This window comes from Lemur catta, chromosome 7 (genome assembly GCF_020740605.2).
Source record: "Lemur catta isolate mLemCat1 chromosome 7, mLemCat1.pri, whole genome shotgun sequence".
NCBI lineage: Eukaryota > Metazoa > Chordata > Mammalia > Primates > Lemuridae > Lemur > Lemur catta.
In genome coordinates this window covers 100,654,284-100,676,954 of record NC_059134.1, presented here as the reverse complement: position 1 = coordinate 100,676,954, position 22,671 = coordinate 100,654,284, and the positions used below count along the sequence as shown (strand labels likewise).

Genomic DNA, 22,671 nt, shown 5'->3' with positions numbered 1-22,671 from the left:
CCACACCCTGTTACAGGCCAATGATTGGGGCCCGTGTGAGGGGTAACTTGCCCTGGGTCACTCGGGTTGGTGGCAAGGCTGGTTCGTGACGCAGCCACCCCTGGGGTGTGACCAGAAACGCTAGGTGCTTGCCCCGGGACGTTTGGGCATGCGCGGGCCCGCGTGGTGGTGGTGGGGGTGACCGAGCGGGCGCCGGCAGGGCGCGTGCGCGGGGACCCTGGGCTCCGATTGGCTCTCGCGGACAGGAGGCGGGGTCCTGTGTGCCGCGCTTCCTCCGGCTGTGGCTTCCGCATCGCAGCCCCAGTGGCTGGGTTTCTGGCTGCAGCCGGAGTCCCGGCGGTGGCCCGCTCGGCAGCGGGGCTGGACCCTGATCTAGGAGCGGGAGTCAGGACAGGAGCCTGGCCTGAGGCGGCTGCGTCCCTGCGAGGTGAGAGCGCGGCGACGCCCTGCCCCGGCCCCCGCCCTCGGATGGGGGTGCGCCTTGCTCTGCCTGGGCATCCCAGCGAGCGGAGGTTCGACCTTCGCTATTGACAGTCACAGCCCTGACTCCTCCCACCAGCCCTGACCTCAAGTGGGCCGAGGGACACCCCCACCCAAGTCTGCACACTCGGTCCCACGAGCCAGCCTTGCAGACTTAGCCCGGGACCCCTTCCCTTACTCATCGAGAACTTGAGGAGACCCCACCTCCCCATCCCTGGATCCCCCAGTAAGTGCTGTTTCTCTTTCCCTTTGCAGATGGACGGGACAGAAAGCAGTGCCGGGCAGCCTGGCCCCGCTGAGCGGTCCCACCGAAGCAGCATGTCCTCCGTGGGAGCCCGAGGTGGGTCTCTGTACGCATCCCCTCCCCTCCATACCCTCCTGGGACCCCAGCCTTGGGGAAGTGGCTCTGGCTTTTTTTCTTTTTCACTAAAGATAATCTTATATATCACTTAAGAAATAAGGTACATTTAGATATGGAAGACTCACAGAAGTCGGAGTCAGAGCACCTGGACTCTGTCACTAGCTTAGTGGCCAAGTGGAGTCCTCTTCTTGAACCTCACTCTCCTTATTTGTAAAATGGGCATGTCTCACATAGCTGTGAAATTCAAGTAAGATCATACAAATCAAAAATGACACACTTGCTTTCTTTGTTTCATTTCTTTCTAACTAACAGCCTTTTGAAAGCAGGGATCATTCTTTGTTTTGTAGGGAGGAAATTGGACCCTTGAGAGGTTAAGTCATAAGCTATTGAAGCCCTCCAGGTGATCACATATGTGAGCCTTCAGTGCCTCAGTTTTCCCTGCCTGACAGGTGGATGTGAACCTCAGCCTCCCCAAGATGATGTTCCAGTCTCTCACAGTAGCTGTTAGAGCAGAACCGACTAGGGGTTAAGAAGCAATTTCACTTGTATTAATAATAAACTGTGCCCTTCCCTTTCACAGGCTTCACCTGTGAGGCTTCACCTCATTTGATTTACAGCCACTCTTTGAGGGAGGGGTATTAGCTCTGCTTTGACAGATGAGGCAACTGACACTCAAGCTGACTTGCTGGAGTCAGCCAGAGAGCCCAAGACCAGTCAGGCTTTGGAACCCGATTATGTCGGCTCCAAGCTCAGTGTTCCTTCACCATGCTGGCAGTTCCAGGGATAGGGATTTGAATCTGGCTGCTCTTCCAAGACTCTCCCTTTGGCTCTGGGCTCCAAATGGAAGTCCCACAGGTTGTCACAGGGAACACTCAGCTGTATGGGGTGTGCTTCCCTAGCCTGCTTAACGCTGTCTGAAAGGCCCCAGCATTGACTCCTGAGGCTTGGAGAGTCCTAAGGAAGCTAAGACCTGGAATTTGCTTTAACCTGGGGTAATCTAAGGAATCCTCTGGTCCTGTCCCGTCTACCACAGAGACTTGCCTAGGGTAACAATGGGTCACCAGCTCTCCCCCCTCCCACCCTGACAGACTAACTGCTGTAACCTCAGGTTCAGTGTATCTCTGCCTTAGTTATGCATCTATGGAATGTTCTCATTCAGGGCAGAAGCACAGCAGAGTCTTTGGGCTGCCATGGGATTCGGGGGGGTGAGCACTGCAGTGGCCAGCCGTAATTTGAACCTTGGGTACTGGGGTGGGGCTAGTCTGTGGGCCAGAGTTGCTAGGTTTCTGGGTGGTTTGAGTCTCTCAAAGTCCTAATGTATACCACTTTTTAATGGAGTCTTTTGGGGATGCTGGGGTTCTGCCTCAGGAGTGTAGTCTTGGTCACCCCCAAAGGCCATAGGGTAAAGGCTCCAGCCCCACTGGGTGGTGGAGGGTGCCTGTTGGCCTGTCTATGCCTGGACAGTGGGCCTCAGCTGACCCTGCCTGACCTCCATCGCAGCAGCTGATGTGCTGGTGTACCTGGCGGATGACACGGTGGTGCCCCTGGCTGTGGAGAACCTGCCCTCACTCAGTGCCCACGAGCTGCACCGTGCAGTCCGTGAGGTCCTGCGCCTCCCAGACATCGCCCTGGATGCCTTCGCCCTCTGGCTCGTCTCCCCTCTTCTGGGTAAGGCTGGGCAGTGAGAAGCCCAGGCCAGAGGATTGGAAGGGCACTGACCAGTGCAGGAGAGAGGGGGTGGCTTCTGGAACCTCTGGCCACTACACATCAGGGGAAAGTGGGACTTGGCTGTGTCCTGAGAAGACTCCTGGCTCCTCTGCCCCCTGCCTTCTTTCTTTCTGCTGGTGGCAGAGGAGCAGCCAGTCTGCCCCTCATCTCAGCGTGCTAGTGCCTGGGCATAGGGCGGAGCAGGACCATGGGGGCAGGAGGGAAGGGACCATGTTCACTGAGCACCAATCTGTGCCACAACCCCGGGTTCCAGCGCTTCATGAGCACAATTTTGCCTTATCCTCGGCCCAGGCCCATCTTGCAGATGAGAAAGTTGAGGCTTAGAGTAGTCAGACCACTGAGCAGTAGGACCAGGATAGAACCTGGGTGGCCTCCAGCAGGCCTCTTTGAACCATATCCTGTTCCCTGGGGGTGGGGACACGGCCCAGGAAGCAGCCCCCTCTGAGCTTGAGGCTCTTGCTGAGGGTGGGGAGGGCAGGAAGATGAGGACATGTCTCTGCAGGGGGGCTCCAGCCCTGCCTGCTGTCTGGCCCTGTGACCACCCACGTCCTGCCCTTTCAGGCAGAGATTCCAAGGTTGAGTGGGCGTGGGGGCAGTGACTCTGAGACCCTGGAGCGGGATCCCTGAGTAAATAGGGTCTCTGAGCCTGCTGGCTTGAACAGGAAAGAGGGACAGGAGAGGATGCCCCATGTTGTCATTTAGGAAAGTAAATTGGTGATTGATGCCAGGGCCAGGCATGTTTTCTGAGCTTAAATATTCTCCTTGTTGTAGAGGAACAGGGTGGGGGACAAAAAGGGGGTGACTAGTCCCATGGAGAGTGAGCAGGCCAGCCAAGGGGCCCCAAGTGGTTATTTCCTCTCCTCGGGCCGCTGGGTCTGCCTGTACCCCAGAGAGGGGATCTCAGCCAGCCTGGTAGGAGAGAAGGGGCCCCGCATCCCCTGCCTGCCCATCCTCCTCCCCCACCCCCGCAGTTGGAGCTTCCTGCCCAGCTGCTGCTTGGAGGCCTTTGCACACCCTCTTCCTGCTGACCCGTCTCCGTCTCCTCTGGCCGCCCCACAGGCCGCCAGGCACCCCTCCTTCACCTCCGGCTGTTGGTCAGGGCTGGCTGGGGGGTTACATGTAGGCGGCCCCTGCCCTGCCTCGGGAGGCTCCCAGTGCGGAGCTGGGCAGCTCACTTCCTCCCACTCCCCCTCGTACATTCCTGCTCCCTCTCCGCAAGAGCAGGAATGGGCTGTCTGTGTGGCCTGAGAGAGGCCCAGCAGTTAGCACCCACCTTGTCCCCGGGCTGGGTTCCAGGAGGCTGAAAGGCTACTTCAGCTTTGACTCAGGCCCCTAGAACCCTTGGCCTCCCCCCACCCCCAGACTGGGTGACGCAGTGACAGATGCTCTGGGGCTGTGTGCACCCTGCGTGACAGAGGGGGTGCCATCTGCTAGAGCCACCCTTCATGCTGGTTGTTTTGGAAGGGCTTGCCTTCTCAATGCCATTGTCACTCTGCATGGAACAGGACTCCAGGGACTGTCAGTCTCTTTTGGGTGACAACCTCCAGGCAGGCAGGAAGGCCCGTCTGGTGATTCTCGGGACCACTGGGTCAGCATAGTCCTGTTCTGATGATGAGAGTCCTCTGAGCTGCTGGGGCTCAGGGCCAAGGCTGGCCAGGGCCGGACTGCAGTCCAGAGGAAGGGCATCCTTGTCCTGGGTCTCCCTTCCCTGCATTGTGTCCACTGGGTCCCAGCTAGTCAGTTACCTGGTTCATTCCACAAGGATATACAAAGCCTTCCTTGTGCCGGGCAGTGTTCCCGATGCTGGGGGTACAGCTGCCACTGTTTCTGTGTGGGCATCAGTTTCCCACCTGCAAAGTGGGTGATCTCCGTGTCCTGCAGCCCCTCGGGTTTCCAGGTGGAGAGAGCATGAGCAGGACTCCGGCCAAGGGGCTGAGCCGGCGGGGTTGAGGGAGCCCTTTCTGGAGGGGACAGGAAGGCAGCTGTTGGGGGCAAATGGCACATTTCCCTGGGTTGGTGGTGACAGATGGGTGGGGCCACAGACCTAGGTTGGAAATGAGGGCTGTGGAGTCTCTGGAAAATCGGGATCAGAAACAGCGGGACAAGAAAAGAAAAAGGGAAGGGGGCAGGACAAGAAAGGGCTGAAGAAGCTGGATGCGGGGGTTGGGTAGAACAGGTTGTGGCTGCTGTTTGGGGTTAAGATCAGGGTCCAGATGGAAGAAGGTCCAGATGGTCCAAAGAACAGAGGTGGCCCTTGTCAGCAGGCTGGCAGGACGAGGCACTGAGGCATGGAGGGGGCGGGGCGGAGGGGTGAGTGGGGAGATGCAGGTCAGAGGGGGCTCGGAGGCAGGGTAGAAGTACACAGCAGGTGTTTTGCTGCCCCCTCCCTGCCACACCCCAGATATCCCCATTCATCTCACCCCTCTCCGAGGCTGCGCCGCAGGCAGCCACTGTCGGTTGGTTGGCGCTGGTGCATGAGCTAAAACCACTTTATCCTTCCTGGCCTGAGGTGTTGCGTCCTGAGTCCAGAGCAGTGTGGTGTCAGGCAACAGCCTGAGTTCCAGGGCCTGGAGGAGTGTGCTCAGTCGTTCTGCCAATCCATGGTGAGGCCTGCTGTGCGCCAGGGGTGCAGCAGTGGACAAAACGGCCGGCTCCTGCCATGTGGTACATATAGGCTAGTGTGGTGGAGGCAGCAAGAGGGTGTCAGGGGGTGATAAATGCTACGGAGGCAACTGGATGACAGTGCAATCCGTGTGATAGAAAGTTTCGAGGAAGAGCTGCCTGAGTTAGGGATCCAGGGAATGTGACACTTGAACTAAGACCTGAACCGGCAGCCATGTGAGGATCTGGGGGAAGGGTGACCCAAGGCAGGAGGAACAACAAGCGCAAAGGCCCTGAGGCACACATAAGCTGGAAATATGCGAGCAATTTAAGAAGGCCAGTGTGGCAGGAGCAGAGTAGGACAGGAAGCAGAGAAAGAAGTGAGGTGGGAGGGCCAGGCCGGAGTGGGAGATCGCAGGATGGAGGGTCAGCTGGAGCTTCTGGGGAGATACTGGGGTGGGGACTGACAAGGGGGAGGCCCAGGCTCTGCCAGAGGCAGGGGAGGGCAGCCCCTCGTGCCTGTGGGCCCCAGTTACCAGCTTCAGGTTCTGCTACCTCATGGCAGCGGGGGTCCCTCTGTACCAACCACCCCAGCACCTTCTATCAGCCACAGCCTCTCAGCCCGGCTTGCCCTGAGGGCTGTAGTGAACAGTCAGGGATGGCTGTGCCTGGAGCCAGACCCTCTCACTTGCTATGTCACTTCGGACAAGCAACTCAACCTCTCTGAACCTCATTTTCTTCATGGGTGAAATGGGGCTTAGGGTTGTAACAGGGTAGGTGTGTATAAATCAGTTGCAATAGTTCTGGGTGCTTAGTACATGCTCAGTTACTATTGGCTGTTTTAGCTGTGACTGTCATCGTTGCTGTTGTTAGTGGGCAGTGGTTGGAGTGGGTGGGCGACTGCTGGACCCGTCAGAGGCTGCATGGGCCACTTTGCTCTCGTCCTGCAGAGGTGCAGCTGAAGCCCAAGCACCTGCCCTACAAGCTGGGCCGCCAGTGGCCGGAGCTGCTGCTGCGCTTCACCGATGCGCCGGATGATGATGTGGCCATAGGTCAGTGCTGCTGCCTGCCCGTCCCTGCCTCGGGCCCACCTGAGTCTGGAGTGCTGGCTCCCAGCCCAGCCAGGCTGCTGCTGGCAGGTGGCGCTGCCCTGGCTGAGGGGCAGGGCCTGTATCTCTCCCAGGTTCCCTCAGCCACCTGGGCAGGGAAGGAACAGGTCCCTGCAGGGAGCCCCAGGGAGGTGGGTGGGGAAGGCAGCGAGCACACTGAGACTCTCTGGATGGCCCTTGGGTTTTCAGTCATACTGGGTGAGGCAAGAATGGGATCTGAGCCCATCGGGAGAGGGCAGGGCTGGGCCTAGCGGGGTGGCCAGGCAGTGACCCCCACCTCTGTCCCCCCACCTCTGTCCCTAGATGAACCTTCCCTGCAGTTCCGAAGGAACGTGTTCTTCCCAAAGCGGCGGGAGCTCCAGGTGAGGCAGCACCCAGGTCCGGTCCCTATGCCCACCCTCCTGTCCCTAGACCCCTGGACATTTGTGCCTGACCCTCGCCCAGCTGAGCAGCCTCTCCCTGCTGCACCGGCCCACAGATCCAGGATGAGGAGGTCCTGCGGCTGCTCTATGAGGAGGCCAAGGGCAACGTGCTGGCCGCACGGTACCCATGTGACGTGGAAGACTGTGAGGCGCTGGGCGCCCTCGTGTGCCGCGTGCAGCTTGGGCCATACCAGCCCAGCCAGCCTGCGGCCTATACCCTGAGGTGAGCCGCTGTGTGACCTGAGGCACAGGCACAGGGTGCGGGGAGGGTGCCGCCAGAATCCTACTTACAAGGGATCTTAGGTCTGTAAGGTGGGGACACAGTCCTGGAGTCAGGAGGCCTCGGCCCACACACTCACTGGGTGGCCTTGGGGCGGTCACTCCACCTCTCTGAGCCTCTTCTTTGTCTGGTCTGGGCAGTGGGAGACTCAGGTGAAGTGACGTCTGTGAGAGGAGTCCACAGCCCAGGGGGCCCAGCTGTGCGTGAGGGTGGAGCCCAACCTGCAGCTTGTTCTTTCGGAGTCACAGCCAGGCACCAAACAAGTACTGGCCTCTCATCACCAGTAATAGTCCAGCTTAGTTCCAAACTGCAGGGATGGGGCCGGTCCCCAGACACTGGGCACGCCTGCTCTCAGCTTCCCACCCTCTCTCAAGAAGCCGTGTTCTCTGCTGTGTGAACTAGCAGGGCCTCCAGGGGGCAGGAGGATTGAGCCTGCCCTGGCCGCAGACCAGGCTGGTTTCTGACCCCATAGAGGATGATCCTGAGGTTTAGAAATAGTCCCAGCGAAGTGAACGTGCAGCCCTGCCTGTTCCTAGCCAGGGCTCCTCCCCACCCGACCCTGCAATGTGTGGGTGAGTCAGGAGAGAGACATGCAGAGACAGGGACCCTGTGCTGAGGGACTGACAGCTGGAGCCCGGTAGGGACACCCCTGGGCTCAGAGCCCAGCCTGAAGGCTCCCAGCAGAGTGGGCTGAAGGTTGGTGGCCCTCACGGTGGGTGTTTGTTCCTCCTGCAAGTGACAACAAAACCAACTCAAACTGTTTGGTTGAAGGGTACTTTGTCACCTTGTGTAACAGATAGGCCCAGGGTGGTGAAGTGCCCCAGTGCTAGGGTCTGGCTGGGCCCCAGGCCCCTGTTCTCACTCCCCTCGCTCAGCCGTGTCCTCTGGGCAGCAGTGGCTTGTTGGGGAGGAGAGGCCCCAACACATCCCTTATACGACCAGAGCCCTCAACTTGCTCTGAAGGCTTGGCTCCAGCCCCACCCAAAGGAAATGCCATCGGTGGCCAGGCCAGTGATGGGCTGCAGCCCAACCCCTCCTCTGGGTCTCACCATGAACCTGCGCAGACCCATGGTCCAAGAGTGGGGAAGGCTGGGTCTCCATGTGACAAGTGGGAGCTGTTGCTGGAAGAAGGGGTGGGGGGTGGACAGATGATAGAAAATGCTCACAGCAGCCCTGAGTTGGGTGGGGAGCCCCCTTCTTCACCTGGTCCTTTCTGCAGGACCAGCCCCCCTCCCCTAGTACCCTATGGGGTTTGGTGCACTGGAAGCCCGGCGAGGACCCCTCCCCTCTTCTGTGAAAGCGGCGACTGCAGTGAGCCTTGCCCAGTGTTCACCTCGTGTCGGGCACACCCTAGCAGCCTTATGTGCAGGTCAGACCAGTGTCCTTGTTTTATACATGGGACGCTGAGCCTCAGAAGCCTCAAGATTGCAGCCTATAGGAACTCTGGGCCGGGCCGCACGATCTCTGGCTGCCCAAGGCGGGAGCCCCTGCAGCCGTGCCGTGTGTGGAGGGTACTTTCTTTCCTGAACCTGTGCTGATGATAGGGTTTCATGTTTTATCTGACAGAACAAAGTGTTGGGAGTGTTGGGCCATTTGCACCAGTTTTGGGTTGTGAAAGTTCCACCAGGTCAGAAATGCCAACCGTCCCAACGCAGACCCAGGCATTGCTCAGGAACCTCCTGCCATGGGCTGGTTGTGGGCAGGGGCTGCCCGCACTCCTGTCTCGGCCTCTTGACCTTCCCTTCAGCCTCTCCCTTGCCAGGAAGCCGCGGCCCTGGGCCTGTCTCCGGGGCCTGCCTTCCCTCCCTTGGCCATCCTGAGCATCTGCGTGCCCCTCGAAGGACGGGTTGGGGGGCCTCCTCCACAGTGCCTGGACGCACGTGATGTGTGTCCTTCCCTCCTGGGGGTACAGATGGCCTGGTAACTCCCTGTGTCTGTCCCCTCTGCCACCTCAGAGGTGTTCCTGTGAGTTTCCTGGATGGGCCAATGGTGACTGGCAGGGAAGGAGGCCGGGCCAGGCCCGTGGGGGCCCCTTGATACTGAGGTCCGGCAGCACAGAGGCCATCAGCTGAGGCCGGACTGGTGGGAAATGCAGGAGGCAGGGCCAGGTGCTGGCACCTGGAGCAGCAGGACAGAGTGCATGGCTTTAGATGGCGACCCTGGGCTGGGCAGGCAGAGGGACAGCCCCAGTGGGCCTCACTGGGCTCCCACCCCAGTCCTGGCCCTGCACTTGAAGAGCCTTGTCATGTTTTAGGGTTGAGGGAATTCTGCCTGGACAGGTGGGGACGTTACCATCCCTACTCTGCAGAGGATGCAAACACAGGGTCGGAGGGCACCTCTGGCCAGTCGTACAGCTGGTTGGGCCAGAGGCAGAGAGTCTGGCCCTGGCCTGTGCTTCGGAGAGGGGCCAAGATCTGAGCCCATCTCTGCCTTGTACCCAGGCCGCCCTCTCCTCTAAGGACCCTTACCTAGTCTCTGGTTTGGAAGTAGCTTGTGTGTCCCCTTCCTCCAGGCAGCCCTGCTCCCTGCCCCCACTGTCTTCTCCTTCTGGGGGAGAGCTGCCCACCCCACCTCAAGAGTGCTCCCTAAACACAGCTGGGCTGGCCCTGTGGCAGGGCTGACCACACTGCCACCGGGATGGAGGCAGTGGGGGTCTCTCTGGTGATCGGTGGTCAGTGTCCAGGGTGAGGGAGGGCACTGATGTGCGGGAACCCCGTGGTTCCCCGAGCCGGGCCCCTTCCCTCCCCTGTGAGAGTGCAACCTCCAGCCGGGCCACCAGCACCCACCTTCCTTCCTCTGCAGGGAGAAGCTGGACTCCTTCCTCCCTGCCCACCTCTGCAAGCGGGGCCAGGGGCTCTTTGCTGCCTTCCGAGGCCGTGGGGCCAAGGCTGGGCCAGGCGAGCAGGGCCTGCTGAACGCCTACCGCCAGGTGAAGGAAGCAGTTGGCAGCGACGGTGGGTGCGAGGCCACCCTGGGCACACACTACCATGCCTACCTCCTCAAGTGCCACGAGCTGCCCTTCTACGGGTGAGCAGCCACAGTCCTGGGGTCCCCTCCGCCCACTCCTCTGTAGCCCGGCAGCCTGTCCTGGCTTTGTTAGCACAGCTCTGGCGAGCCCATCTCTGCTCTAGCTGAGCTGTCTGTCCTTCAGTGAAGCTGTCTCTTGACACCAGCTTCTTAGGCCCCACTGGTCCCCGGCTGGACATCTGTCCTTCCCTTTCCCCATCATCGGCCGGGGCACCAGGGATGGATTCTTTCCTTCCACCTGCCACAGTCACTTGGTCACTGGCTGGCCAGCCTTCCCTTCAGCCAGCCCTCTCTCGCACGGTCAGCGCCTAGCAGATAGCTCTCTGCACCTACTGTGTGCCGGGCAGTCTCTGGGTCCTGGAGGTCCTTCAGTGAGCCAGACACTGTGGCCCTGCCTGGTGAAGCTGCGGTTCTCGTGGAGAGAGAGACGAGAACACAGAGGTAGAGGACAGCCTACAGGCAGGCGGCAGCAGCCATCAGCTGAGCCTGGGGATAGACGTCTTCCAGAAGGGGGGCTGGAGTGAGACCACCCTCAGGAATCAGGGATGGCCATGCTCGTCTCAGCCCTGTCCCGCTGCGTGGAGAGAGCGGGATGTAACTTGGCTCTGACGTAGCCTGGGCGAGGGTGCGTTGTAGGGAGGGGAGGACGTGTGCCCTCCAGGTTGGTGCCCCAAGGCCACTGCCCCTCCCCTTCTCAGTTTCAAGCCCTGAACCCCCCACCCCCACCCGCCACAGCCATCCCCTGCTCCCTGTCAGGTCCCTGGGGCGGCTGAAGAGTCTTTGCCCGACAGTGGGCAGTGAGGCTCTCCTGCCCAGACGAGGCCACCCTTCCCCCAGGCCAAGTGCCCGAGCAAACCTGATTCGCCCTGCCCCCCCTGGGGACCACGCTCTTCCCTGTGCGTGCAGCACCCGCCTTCTCTGCGCCATCCGGGCCCTTCTCCCACCCGTCCACCCACTGCCCCACGAAGCTTCTCTCACGGCCCTCAGTTTCTCCCTCCCCTGGGGCCGGTTTCTGTTCAGCCTTCAGTCACCCAAACAGCTTAAGCTGCTCAGGGGCCCAGGACAGGCCCAGATCAGGCCTCCCCTCGCATCCTCTGCTGGAGCAGGAAGGCTGACGCCAGTCCCCTCCCCAGGTGTGCCTTCTTCCACGGTGAGATTGACAAGCCGGCCCAGGGCTTTTTGCACCGAGGTGGGCGCAAGCCAGTGGCTGTGGCCATTAGTCTGGAGGGCGTGCATGTCATCGACAGCAGGGAGAAGGTACCTCCTCCAGGGTGGAGAAGAGGGGGTTGGGGATACTTAACCTGGCTTTCCTGGTTTCCCTGGTGGCCTGGGTGGGGGCAGGGTGGGTGGACTGTTGGGGAGGGACTCTGCCTTGCTCAGATACCCTCGGGGCCCCTACTGTCCTCCTGAGGGCATCCCTGGGTCTGCCCTGGATCAGCTTTCTCAGCCAGTGTGCCAGGCTGCAGGGTGGCCAGGGTGGGGGGTGCTGCAGCTGGCATTTCTGCCTGATGAGCATCTTGGTTTTCCAGAAAGACCCCACAGCTGGGAGCTGTCGTGGGCTGACCAAGTCCTGCTTCTCCGTGCATTTGGTGGCTGGCTCTGGGTAGAAGGTTGTGTCGACAGCCAACCCTGTGGGGCAGTTTCCCCACACGTAGGCAGCAGTCCCCTCTTAAGCCAGAAGAGTTTTAGCGGACTTCTAGTTGTCCCTGGAGGGAAACTCGAGCTCCTCCTGGGCAGCTCTGCCTGGCAAGCCAGTTCCAACTCAGCCTCTGCCCAGGTGCTACCCAGCCAACCTCATGGAAGAGACTTCCCTGCCCCACCTGCCTCTGCCCCCGAGGGACTCCCCAGCTGTCAGGGGCTCAGCCCACAGTGGGAAGTGTAGGATGGGGTTCTCAGCCTCCCTGGACCACGGTCCCTGGGAGGGTCTGATGAAAGCTGAGGCTCCTCTCCTTGGAGAAGCACATGAACCAACGTAGACTTGGTCTTGGAGAGGCAAACACCCTGGCCAGGTGTCCCCTCCTGGTGGAGCCCGAGTGGGATGGGATGGGGAGCAGGCCTCTGTCCCAAGGTCCAAGCCTTGCTCTGCATCTCCCACTGGCCAGCATGTCCTGCTGGGCCTGCGCTTCCAGGAGCTGTCATGGGACCATACCTCCCCTGAGGAGGAGGAGCCTGTCCTGTGGCTGGAATTCGATGGGGACAGCGAGGGCATGCCAGTCAACAAGCTCCTCAAGATCTACTCCAAGCAGGTAGCGTGGGTGTGGCCTGCCCCAGGGTGGGGGAGGCTGGGCCCAGGTGCCCAGGGGGTCCCAGACCCTTGGAGGCTCCAGGCTGCCTGGGAAGGAGGTAAGAGCGAGGGAGGGGCACTAGGTGCCTGACCTGTGCTGACCTGGAGCCGCCCCGGTGAGTTCGGGAGGCGTGGTCTGCAGATCCCATGCCAGGTGGCAGTAGCTGCGGGTGGGGCAGCAGCTTGCCCAGCACTGCAACCTGCTTGCACCCTCCCCTCCTGCCCTGAGGCCCCCATGAGGCTGGTGCTGTTGTGGTCCCCACTCACAAGAGGAGCAGGTGTAGAAGGGTCAGGGCCCCTCATTGCTTTTGTCTGACTTTCCCATTCATTCCAGCACCCGATCTTCCGCCAGCCTTGTTCCCCTGCCCCTTCCTCTGGTGACGTCAGAGCTGTTCTCTCTCCTCTGGCACACAGACATGCTCCAGGGACTCCTGTGGCCGAAAACACCCCTCCCCCCGCCCCCTGCAGCTTCTGGGTTTCTGGACCCTTCATTGCCCGCTGCACCTGGCTACCTTTCGGTGACCCCCCACCCTCACCACTGCGCTCCCCACACAGCTCCAAGCTGAAGCTTTGCCACACCCAGAGGCCAGGAGGAGTCTCTGTCCCTCTTTCCCCGTCTCAGCTTGACCATGCTCTCCTGGAAATCCCTGTCCCGCCTCTCCTCTCCTCTCCTGGCCCCTGTGGCTCCCACCTCCTGGCTTGTCTCCCTACTCTCTCCTGGCCCTCCACCCTCCACCCTCCACCCCTCCTCTCCCTGTGCTTGATCCATGAGCTCTTCCCTCTCATGGCTTTGAACTTTTATGCTCATGAGTTCACAATTTTCATATCATTTGTCTAGACCTCTTTTTTTTTTAAGTAAATGTGTTATTGAACTGTAATGTACATACAAAAAGTGCCCAGATCCTGTGTATATACCTCAGAAAATTTTCCCAAACAAACGTATGTAACACCTTCCAAAAAGAAATAGAGCACGCCCCAGGAGACCCCCAGAGCCTCTCCCAGTCACTGCTCCCCACTGAGGGACCCACTTTCCTGATGTCTGTCACCCTAGAGTTTTCCTGCCTGTTTTTGACTCTCATAGAAAAGATTCTTACAGCATGTACTCTTTCTGTGCATGCGTTTGTGAGATTCATCCTGTTGCAGGTAGTAGCAGTTTGTTCTTTCACTTTGCTGTGTGGTTTTCCAATGTATGAATTTGCCAGTACAGTCATGTGTCACTTAACGACAGGAATACATTATTAGGAGATTTTGTGCGAACATCACTGAATGTACTCGCACAAACCCCGGTGGTACAGCCTACACACGCCTAGGCTATATGGTGTCGCTGCTGCTCCCAGGCTGCAAGCCTGTACAGCACATCAGTGTACTCAACATTGGAGGCAATTATAACACAATGGCAAGTATTTGTGTATCTAAACACAAAAGAGTACAGTAAAAATATAGTTTAAAAGGTAAAAACTGGTACACCTGTATAGGGCACTTCTTGGAGCTCACGGGACTGGAGGTTGCTCTGGCTGAGTCAGTGGTGAGCGAATGTGAAGGCCTTGGACATCCCTGCGCACTGCCGTGGACTGTGTAAGCAGTGTGTGCTTGGGCTGCACTAAATTTATACAAAAATATTGTTCTTTCTTCAATAATAAGTTAACCTTAGCTTGCTATAACTTTTTTTTTTTTTTTTTTTTTGAGACAGAGTGTCACTCTGTTGCCCGGGCTAGAGTGCCGTGGCATCAGCCTAGCTCACAGCAACCTCAAACTCCTGGGCTCAAGCGATCCTCCTGCCTCAGCTTCTGGGGTAGCTGGGACTACAGGCATGCGCCACCATGCCCGGGTAGTTTTTCTATATATATTTTTAGCTGTCCATATAATTTCTTTCTATTTTTAGTAGAGATGGGGTCTTGCTCTTGCTCAGGCTGGCCTCAAACTCCTGAGCTCAAATGATCCGCCCGCCTCGGCCTCCCAGAGTGCTGGGATTACAGGCGTGAGCCACTGCACCCGGCCTCTTTTTCTTTAAATCCCTCAACTATAATGCATCATTACTGTAACTTTTTTACTTTATAAACGTTTTAATTTTTAACTTTTTGACTCTTGTAATAACACTTAAAACAAACACACATTGTATAGCTGTACAAAAATATTTTCTTAGGCCGGGCGCGGTGGCTCACGCCTGTAATCCTAGCTCTGGGAGGCCGAGGCGAGTGGATCGCTCGAGGTCAGGAGTTCGAGACCAGCCTGAGCAAGAGTGAGACCTCGTCTCTACTAAAAATAGAAAGAAATTATCTGGCCAACTAAAAATATATATACAAAAAAAATTAGCCGGGCATGGTGGCTCATGCCTGTAGTCCCAGCTACTCAGGAGGCTGAGGCAGTAGGATCGCTTAAGCCCAGGAGTTTGAGGTTGCTGTGAGCTAGGCTGATGCCACGGCACTCACTCTAGCCCGGGTAACAAAGTGAGACTCTGTCTCAAAAAAAAAAAAATATTTTCTTTCTTTATATCTTTATAATACTTTTCAATTGAAACTTTTTTTTTCACTTTTTAAATTTCTTTGTTAAAAACTAAGAAGGCCAGGCATGGTGCACACCTGTAATCCCAGCACTTTGAAAGGCTGAGATGGGAGAACTGCTTGAGCCCTAAGCTTAAGATCCGCCTGGGCAACATGGACTCTGTCTCCACAAAACATAAAAAAAGAATTTTTAGGTCTTTATTCACCATTTGGATAGCCTCTTTGGTGAAGTACCTGTTCAAGGTTTTTGCCAGTTTTTTTTTTCCTTTTTTGTTTTTGAGACAGAGTCTTACTCTGGCACCCTGGGTAGGGTGCCATGGCATCATCATAGCTCACTGTAACCTCAAACACCTGGGGTCAAGTGATCCTTCTGCCTCAGCCTCCCGAGTAGCTGGGACTAGCCTCACGCCACTAAGCCTGGCTAGTTTTTCCAATTTTTAGTAGAGATGGGGTCTCACTCTTGCTCAGGCTGGTCTTGAACTCCTGACCTCAAGTGATCCTCCCTTCTCAGCCTCCCAGAGTGCTGGGATTACAGGCCTGATCCACTGCAGCTGACCAAGTTTTCGGTTTTTACGAATAGAACTGCTCTAAACATTTGTGTCCAGGTTTTTATGTGGAAATAGGTCTTCATTTCCTTTGTGTAAAAACTTAGGCGTGCTACTGCTGGATTATATAGTAAATATGTGACTTTTTTAGAAACTGCCAAACTGTTTTCCAAAGTGACTGTACTATATTGCATTCCCACCAGTATGAGAGTTCCAGTTGTTCTGCATCCTTGTCAGCACTTGGTATTGTCAGTTTTTGTTTGTCACTCTAGTAAGGTATAGTCGTGATATGTCATTGTGGTTTTAATTAGCATTTTCCTAATGACTAATGTTCATCATGTTTTCATGTGCTTATTAATTGCTATCCATAGATCTTTAGTGTCTTTTCAAATCATTTGTCCATTTTTTAAATTGAGTTGTTTTCTTCATGAATTGTGAGAGATCGTTATATATTCTGTATACCAGTCCTTTATCAGATACATGTTTCGCACATTTTCCTTCAGTCTGTAACTTGACTTCATTTTCTTAACATTGTCTTTTGAAGAGATGTCTTTAACTTTGATAAAATCCATTTTATCCGTTTTTTTCTTTCATGGTTTGTGTTTTCTGTTTCCTAAGAAATTGTTGTCTAACCCAAGATCGCAAAGGTCTTCTCCTATGTTTTCTTCTGTAAGTTGTGTAAGTTTAAGTCTGTGTCCCATCTCAAGTTAATATTTTACCTAAGATGTGATACATAGGTCAAGATTCATTTTTGTACTTACAGATACCCAATTGTTCCAGTGTCATTTATTGAAAAGACACACGCTTGCATCTTTGTTGAAAATCAGTTGGCCATGTATGCATGGGTCTATTTCTGGATTGTCAGTTCTAAGCTATTGATCTATGTGTTTGTTTTTCACTAATAATCACATTTTTTTTTTTTTTTTTTTTTTTTTTGAGACAGAGTCTCTCTCTGTTGCCTGGGCTAGAGTGCCGTGGCGTCAGCCTAGCTCACAGCAACCTCAAACTCCTGGGCTCAAGCAATCCTCCTGCCTCAGCCCCCTGAATGGCTGGGACTACAGGCATGTGCCACCATGCCCGGCTAATTTTTTCTATTTTTAGTTGTCCAGCTAATTTCTTTCTATTTTTAGTGGAGACGGGGTCTTGATCTTGCTCAGGCTGGTCTCGAACTCCTGAGCTCAAGCGATCCTCCCACCTCGGCCTCCCAGAGTGCCAGGATTATAGGCGTGACCCACCTCACCCAGTCCACACTATGTATTCATTACTGAACCTTTATAGTAAGTTTTGAAGTCAAGTGCTGTGATTCCCAGAACTTTGTTCTTTTTCAAAATTGTTTTACGTATTCCAGTTCCTTTGCATTTCCAGATAAATTTTAGAATCAGCTTATTGATTTCCAACCCCCCCCAGCAAAACAAAAAAAACAAAAACCACCTAGGATCTTTATTAATATTACATGGATTACCTTGTAGAGAATTAACCCCTCAAGTTTTCCGATCCATTTATTTCTATATCTCCATTTACTTGTCTTTGATTTTTTTCAATAAGATTTATAGTTTTTGTGCTCGCTTTGGCAGCACATATACTAAAATTGGAACGATACAGAGAAGATTAGCATGGCCCCTGCGCAAGGATGACACGCAAATTCGTGAAGCGTTCCATATTAAAAATTTTAATTAAAAATTAAAAAAAAAGATTTATAGTTTTCAGGATACAAATTGTGTACATCTTTTGTTAGACTTCTCCTCATTCCTTTTTTTTGGTGCTACTATAAATGGCACTGCTTTTAACTTCAATTTCCAACTGTTCATTGCATTATATAGAAATGCAGTTGATTTTGTCATCCGCATATCCTGCAACCTTGCTGAACTCCCTCGCTAGTTCGGGTAGCTTTTCTGCAGACCCTTTGGGAATTCCCACATAGACAGTTCTGTGGTCTGTGAACAGGGACAGTCATGTTTCTCACTTCCGATCTGTGCGCCTCTTGCTTGTCATGCCTGGGAACCCCCTTGGTAAGAGAAGGCAGTGCCACCTGGCCCCTGACCTTCCTTCTGGGCCGGGCAGGGTTGCCCACCCTCCTGCCCTCCCTAGGGGCTGTGGTTCACTGTAGAAGAGCAGGAGCTGGGCCAGTTTACCCTGGGCCACCCCTGGCGTCTGACCTGGCCCCAGCAGTCGGGAGCACAGGTGGGCCTTCCTGCTGCATCTCAGGCCAGCACGTGGGAGGCGCTCAGTAAATACTTGTTTCCTGACCAAGGGCCCCACCCTGGACACCTTCTGTCTGTGACTCCCTCAGAGCCCTGAGGTCCCTGCCATTTGGTGCCCAGCTGTGTCCACTGACATTGGCCACTTCACCTTTCTGTCAGCATGCATTGCATTTCAAATCTATTGAGAAGGTGTCTCTTTCGAAGCATGTGCTCAGAGAGAGCCACCCAGTCCCCCTGTGACATCACCATCCTCTTCTACGGAGCCTACAGGTTCCTACAGGTTTTCTCCCAACCAGTGCATGCGCAGCTCTTCAGCCCCAAACAGCCCATCCCCGCTGCTTTCTTCCCCTGCCTCCCCCACCTGCTCCAGCCAAGGGGTGTCAGCCTTCCCCGGCTGTGCCTTCTGACTAGAATGTTCTTTCCTTCCCACCCCACCTCCCAGACCTGGGGATCCCTCCTCATCTATCAGGACTCACCTCTGAAGTCACCCCAAGTAGGACGTCTCCCCTGCCTCCCATCCACAGAGCACCTGCTGCACCCCGCCCTCTCTCCTGCCGGGGTGGTGTGTGTTCCCAATCCTGCCTCCCCCAACAGAGGGCAGGGCCTGTGCATCTGATTTCTCCACTCTGCAGTGGGCATGGAAGGCCAGGCCTGGCCGGAGCTCGCCCTGTGGCCTCACACTGGCGCCTCTTCCCCCCAGGCTGAACTGATGAGCGGTCTCATCGAGTACTGCATTGAACTGAACCAGGCTGCAGAGCCAGCTGCCCCCCAGGAGAGCGTGCCTGGCCCCCAAGCAGCTCCCACCTCCTCGCCACCCGCCACTCAGCGCCCCAAGCTGCGGAGGCAGGGCAGCGTGGTGTGCAGCCGCATTCAGCACCTCTCCACCATCGACTACGTGGAAGACGGTGAGCCACCCTGTGTGTATGTGTGTACACACACACACACACACGCCCACACGCGCGCGCACACACACTCATGCCACGGGGAGCTCCGAGGGCAGGGAGTTGCAGAGCGATTCCAGACGCGGGGTGAGTTCTCCTCCACCCGGCAGGACCTGGCTGAGAGCAGGGAGCGCAGGTCCTTGGCCAGAAGAGCCTTTTTCTGTCCCTTCTCACTGCTGCGTCCACAGAGGTGTTCACTGCAGCACCATCGAGAATGGGAAAACCTGGAAACTACCCAGTGTCTGTTATTGAAGGTGTGGGTAAGTCACTGCTGGGACCACATCCTGGGGAGTCCAGTGCAGTACCCTAAATGCAGTGTGGCGTCTTGGATCAGATCCTGGAACAGAGGACATTTGTGGAAAAACTGCTGAAACCCAAAAGTCTGTAGTTAGTTAATAATATCCTACCGATGTTCATTTCTTAGCTTTGACACGGTAACAGCAGCTGGTAACAGTAGGAGAAGCCGGGTGAGGGTGTGCAGGTGTACCATCTTTACAGCTTGTCTATAAATCTAGAATTATTCCAAAATAAAAAGGTTTTTTTACTGTAGTAACAAAGATCTACATTTAAACAGTGAGATGTTCACAAAGTGATACTGAGCAGAAATAAATTGAGACAGCGTTCCTATGTCCACCTGCATAAGGAGGGAGAGACCCCAGGTGGCAGTCACTGTGACTTTTACTTTTTTCTTTATACTTCTTTGTAGCATGTACATTTTTTACAAGCATATCGTTTGTATAGTCTCTTATAATTTTTAAAATAATTTTTATCATCAGAAAAAGCATTTTCTATAACCTAATTTTGACCACTGTGCGGCATTCCTTGGCATGGTTCTAGCAATGTCACTTTCACCAGTCCTCTGTTTTTGGACATTACAGTTATTTCCAGTTTTCAGCTGTTACAAACAACATACGTGTAACTAAACCTTACTTGGAATCCGAACTATTTCCTCAGGATAAGTTTCTGGACGCGACCTCCTGGGTCTAAGGGCTTGAAACCGGCCACCTTCCAGAGAGGTTGTGCCCAGTTGTCCCCCTCCCAGCAGAGAAGGCGGCATCTGCCTTCTGCCGCCTCACCCCCCACGGTGTGACGGTTCTGAGGGAGAGAACGTGTCTGGGTGGTGATTGAACCCTAGCAGAGCTGAAACGTCTTTATGTGCTTGATCATATGTGTATTTCCTTCATGAATTACTGTTCATTTCTTTTGCCCATTTTTCCTCTGTTACTTGATTTTTAAAAATTAACATCTTATACTAATATGATAGGTACTATTTTTTTCCTTTTTTACAATTAATGACCTGGTACTGGTTTATTATTATTAACTAAAAGTCCACACTTTATTCAGATTTCCTCAGTGTTTCTCTAATGTCCTTCTGCCCCAGAGTCCTATCCAGGACACCACATTACATGTGGTTGTCCTGTCTCCTTAGGGTCTTCCTGGCTGTGACAGTTGGTCAGACTTTCCTGGTTTTCAATGGCCCTGACAGATGTGAGCAGTGTGGCCGAGCGTGTCGTAGGACGCCCCTCTGCAGGGCTTTGCCTGCTGTTTCTCATGGCTGCACTGGGGGTGTGGGTCTGGGCAGGTGCCGTGCCACATTCATCACATCACAGCACAGCGCTCACCGTGTGACTTACCATCATCGGCGCTGCCCTTGCTCACTGGCTGGGCATTTTTAACTTGTAAGATTTCTTTTTATCTTACTGAGGCTCCCCTTTAGTCAGCTGTAGATGTTGCAGATGTTTTGTTTCTTTGCTCTGTTCTTGAACAAGTTTTAGCAAGAGCTCCTCAGGCACCACAGCTGGCCCAGCGTCAAGCGCAGACCCCCACTCTGACTTGTGAGGTTGCCCACACGCCCGCCCAGCCCGTCACTGGCCGGGAGCTGGGGGTGGGGGACTGACTTTGGTTCCATGGGGGACTGAGGTTCAGAAAGACGGCCGGTGTCAGGCGTCAGGGAGCTCACTGTGAACAGGCCCAGAAGAAGCTATCCCCAGGAACCAGAACCCAGCTGGCGGGGTCCAGGCCCCTCTCCAGGACGGCGCCTCTCAGTGTGTTCCTCCTCCCCACTTCCAGGCAAGGGCATCAAGCGCGTGAAGCCGAAGCGCACTACGTCCTTCTTCAGCCGGCAGCTGTCCGTGGGCCAGGGGAGCTACACCGTGGTGCAGCCCGCCGACAGCCTGGAGCAGGGCTGAGGGTGGCAGTGCCAGGCAGGAGGGCACATGGGGCCCCTGGACCTGGCCCAACACTGTCCTCCCCTAAAGGTTGTGCACAGCGAGCAGAGAGGGCCACCTCAGCACTCAGGGTCCGCAGGTATTTTAGACCATGGAAAAGTGACTTCTGTGCCTGGGACCAAACCTGGGCCTCCAAGGGTCCCTCCTGCAGCCTGCTCTCCCTTCCCCTGGACTGTGGGCCCAGCTGCTCTCTCAGGATCATCGGGTCAGGCCCTGGTCGCCTCCTCCCACCCAGAGACACGCCTTTATGCCCATCTCAAGATGGACGGTGTCCCCTGCTGTGATGGCAGGTGAGGGTTATGACTTGGGACCCTCAGGCCCAGTGTGTGCCTTTGGTCTTCCCCTCAGACTCTGGTGACCACCTCCCTGCCTGCCTTCTGCTGGCATGCTACCCCCACTGCCAGGGTGGGCGGCCGCTCTGAGGAGGGCAGGAGACGGCCTCCCTGGGTTGAACCATGGCAGAAACAAAGTGAGGGTCCCCACCCTGTACCTCCCTGGCTGAATTGATTCTGGAGGGAGCTAGGCAGGGCCTGAGCTGGGGGGACCCTGTGTCCCTCACTCTAATCTCCAGCATGAGACACTCTGACCAGAAGGACAGTGCCTTTTGTTAGCCTTTGGTGATGTCACTGTGCTGGGAGGTGGCTGTCCTGCGGACCAACAGGCCCACAAGACCCATGTTTCTGTGAAAAGCTCCCAAAAACCCCCTTGGTGCTCCCCTGGGCCCAAGGCTGCCCTCGGCAGACCCACGGAACCTGCCCTTTCCTCCCAGTGTCCTCAGTCTTCAGGGGTTAGTTTTGGTCTTTGTTCATCTGCTTTGGTTCCATGAAGTCTGTGAACTTGGAGGCAACTCAAGGAAACACCCTCATTCGCCTCAGGGCTGCTGGCTGTCTCTGAAGAGACGGCTGTGGGTGTCCCTGGAGGCCAGACTATGAAAGCCCTAGCGATACCAGACAGTTTCTTCTTTCTTGAGGACGTTGGGAAAGGTGGCTTGGATGTGGGTGCTCGGCTTGGCTTCGCTTCCCCAGCTTTGCCCTCCTGGGAACAGCGGCTCTGTCTCCCCCCAGGTGAGCCCCCTCCCCAAGAGGAGGATGTTCCCAGCCCTTGGGCCCCTCCGTGGAGGACAGGGGGGTCTCATGGGTGCTTCCTGGGACCACCCAGGGGAAGGAGGCAGACTGGCTCAGCACAAGGCTTTGCCTTGTGTTCCCTTCCCTGTGGAAAACTATGGAGAGGAGACACGAGCCTCAGGTACTCCAGATCTAAGGGCCTGTTCACCTCCTCCTCCTGTTGGTAACTTTGAACACTCCGGTTTTGAGGTGGACTTGCCTTCCAGCAGCAGGGACTTTGTTGTTTGTCATAAGAAATAGACTGGGAGGTGTCCCCAGCCTTCTGGAATGCCCCGGCTGCAGGGCGGTGTCAGCTGCCACATCTCCTGTGTGATGGTCTTAGAAAAAAAATCTTTCCTCAAAATTGACTACATAGGGTTAAATTGTTAAAGAATGTTAGGAGATTCTAACTGATGCTATCTGCTTCTGTACTAAGCTTGCTGTTCTAGTTGATGAAGGAGAAAGGTAAATAGTCCTCGGGGGTTTAACATAGGTATGCTTGATTAAATAGAATAGATGATCTGTACGTTAATGATTATAATCTGCTTATGTCGCTAAGAAGTCTGTAAAATCACTAGGCCCCTGGTTAGTGAAACCTTGAACTATTAATGATTGTCCTGTCTTTGTTCTCTTTGTTTTACTCGTACATGTGTGCAGGCACGTAGCCCTTCTCCGGAGGGGCATAAAAGTCCTGTACAATTGCAGATCGGGGCCACTCTCTCCGAGCAGAGGTGGTCGCCGGCCGGCTAATAAAGACTCCAATTAGACTTTTGATCCTTTGTGTCTGATTTGTGCGCTCTCACCCTACAACATTTGGAGGCCCCAGCGAGATTTGTGGGAGCCAGGGTGCGGAAGCGCAG

General features: G+C 55.4%; 1 protein-coding gene and 1 non-coding gene across 5 annotated transcripts; both read left to right on the top strand.

Moving 5' to 3' along the window:
* Positions 1 to 236: 236 nt before the first annotated feature.
* FRMD8 (FERM domain containing 8) lies at positions 237 to 22,135 on the top strand. Of its 4 annotated transcripts, none has more exons than XM_045556033.1 (11): positions 237 to 427; positions 736 to 820; positions 2,345 to 2,509; positions 6,121 to 6,222; positions 6,583 to 6,641; positions 6,758 to 6,924; positions 9,784 to 10,008; positions 11,142 to 11,265; positions 12,111 to 12,254; positions 18,240 to 18,444; positions 20,551 to 22,135. In XM_045556033.1, exons 2-11 carry the CDS (start codon positions 736 to 738, stop codon positions 20,667 to 20,669), a joined length of 1,395 nt encoding a protein of 464 aa, XP_045411989.1. In that variant the 5' UTR covers positions 237 to 427; the 3' UTR covers positions 20,670 to 22,135. The 4 variants fall into 4 exon arrangements, with proteins under 4 accessions (XP_045411989.1, XP_045411988.1, XP_045411990.1 ...); XM_045556032.1 differs by having other exon boundaries at positions 238 to 427; positions 2,342 to 2,509; XM_045556034.1 differs by lacking the exon at positions 2,345 to 2,509 and having other exon boundaries at positions 238 to 427.
* LOC123643039 lies at positions 16,897 to 17,003 on the top strand. Its single transcript, XR_006736616.1, has one exon. It is a non-coding gene; the product is annotated as a U6 spliceosomal RNA (small nuclear RNA).
* Positions 22,136 to 22,671: the final 536 nt, after the last annotated feature.

What these genes read in the sequence shown, in the direction of transcription:
- FRMD8 (XM_045556032.1), top strand. Translation starts at nt 736, where the DNA reads ATGGACGGGACAGAAAGCAGTGCCGGGCAGCCTGGCCCCGCTGAGCGG. An exon ending in CACGAGCTGCCCTTCTACGG is followed by an intron (nt 10,009 to 11,141) that starts GTGAGCAGCCAC and finishes TCCCCTCCCCAG; the next exon opens with GTGTGCCTTCTTCCACGGTG. An exon ending in CATCGACTACGTGGAAGACG is followed by an intron (nt 18,445 to 20,550) that starts GTGAGCCACCCT and finishes CCCCACTTCCAG; the next exon opens with GCAAGGGCATCAAGCGCGTG.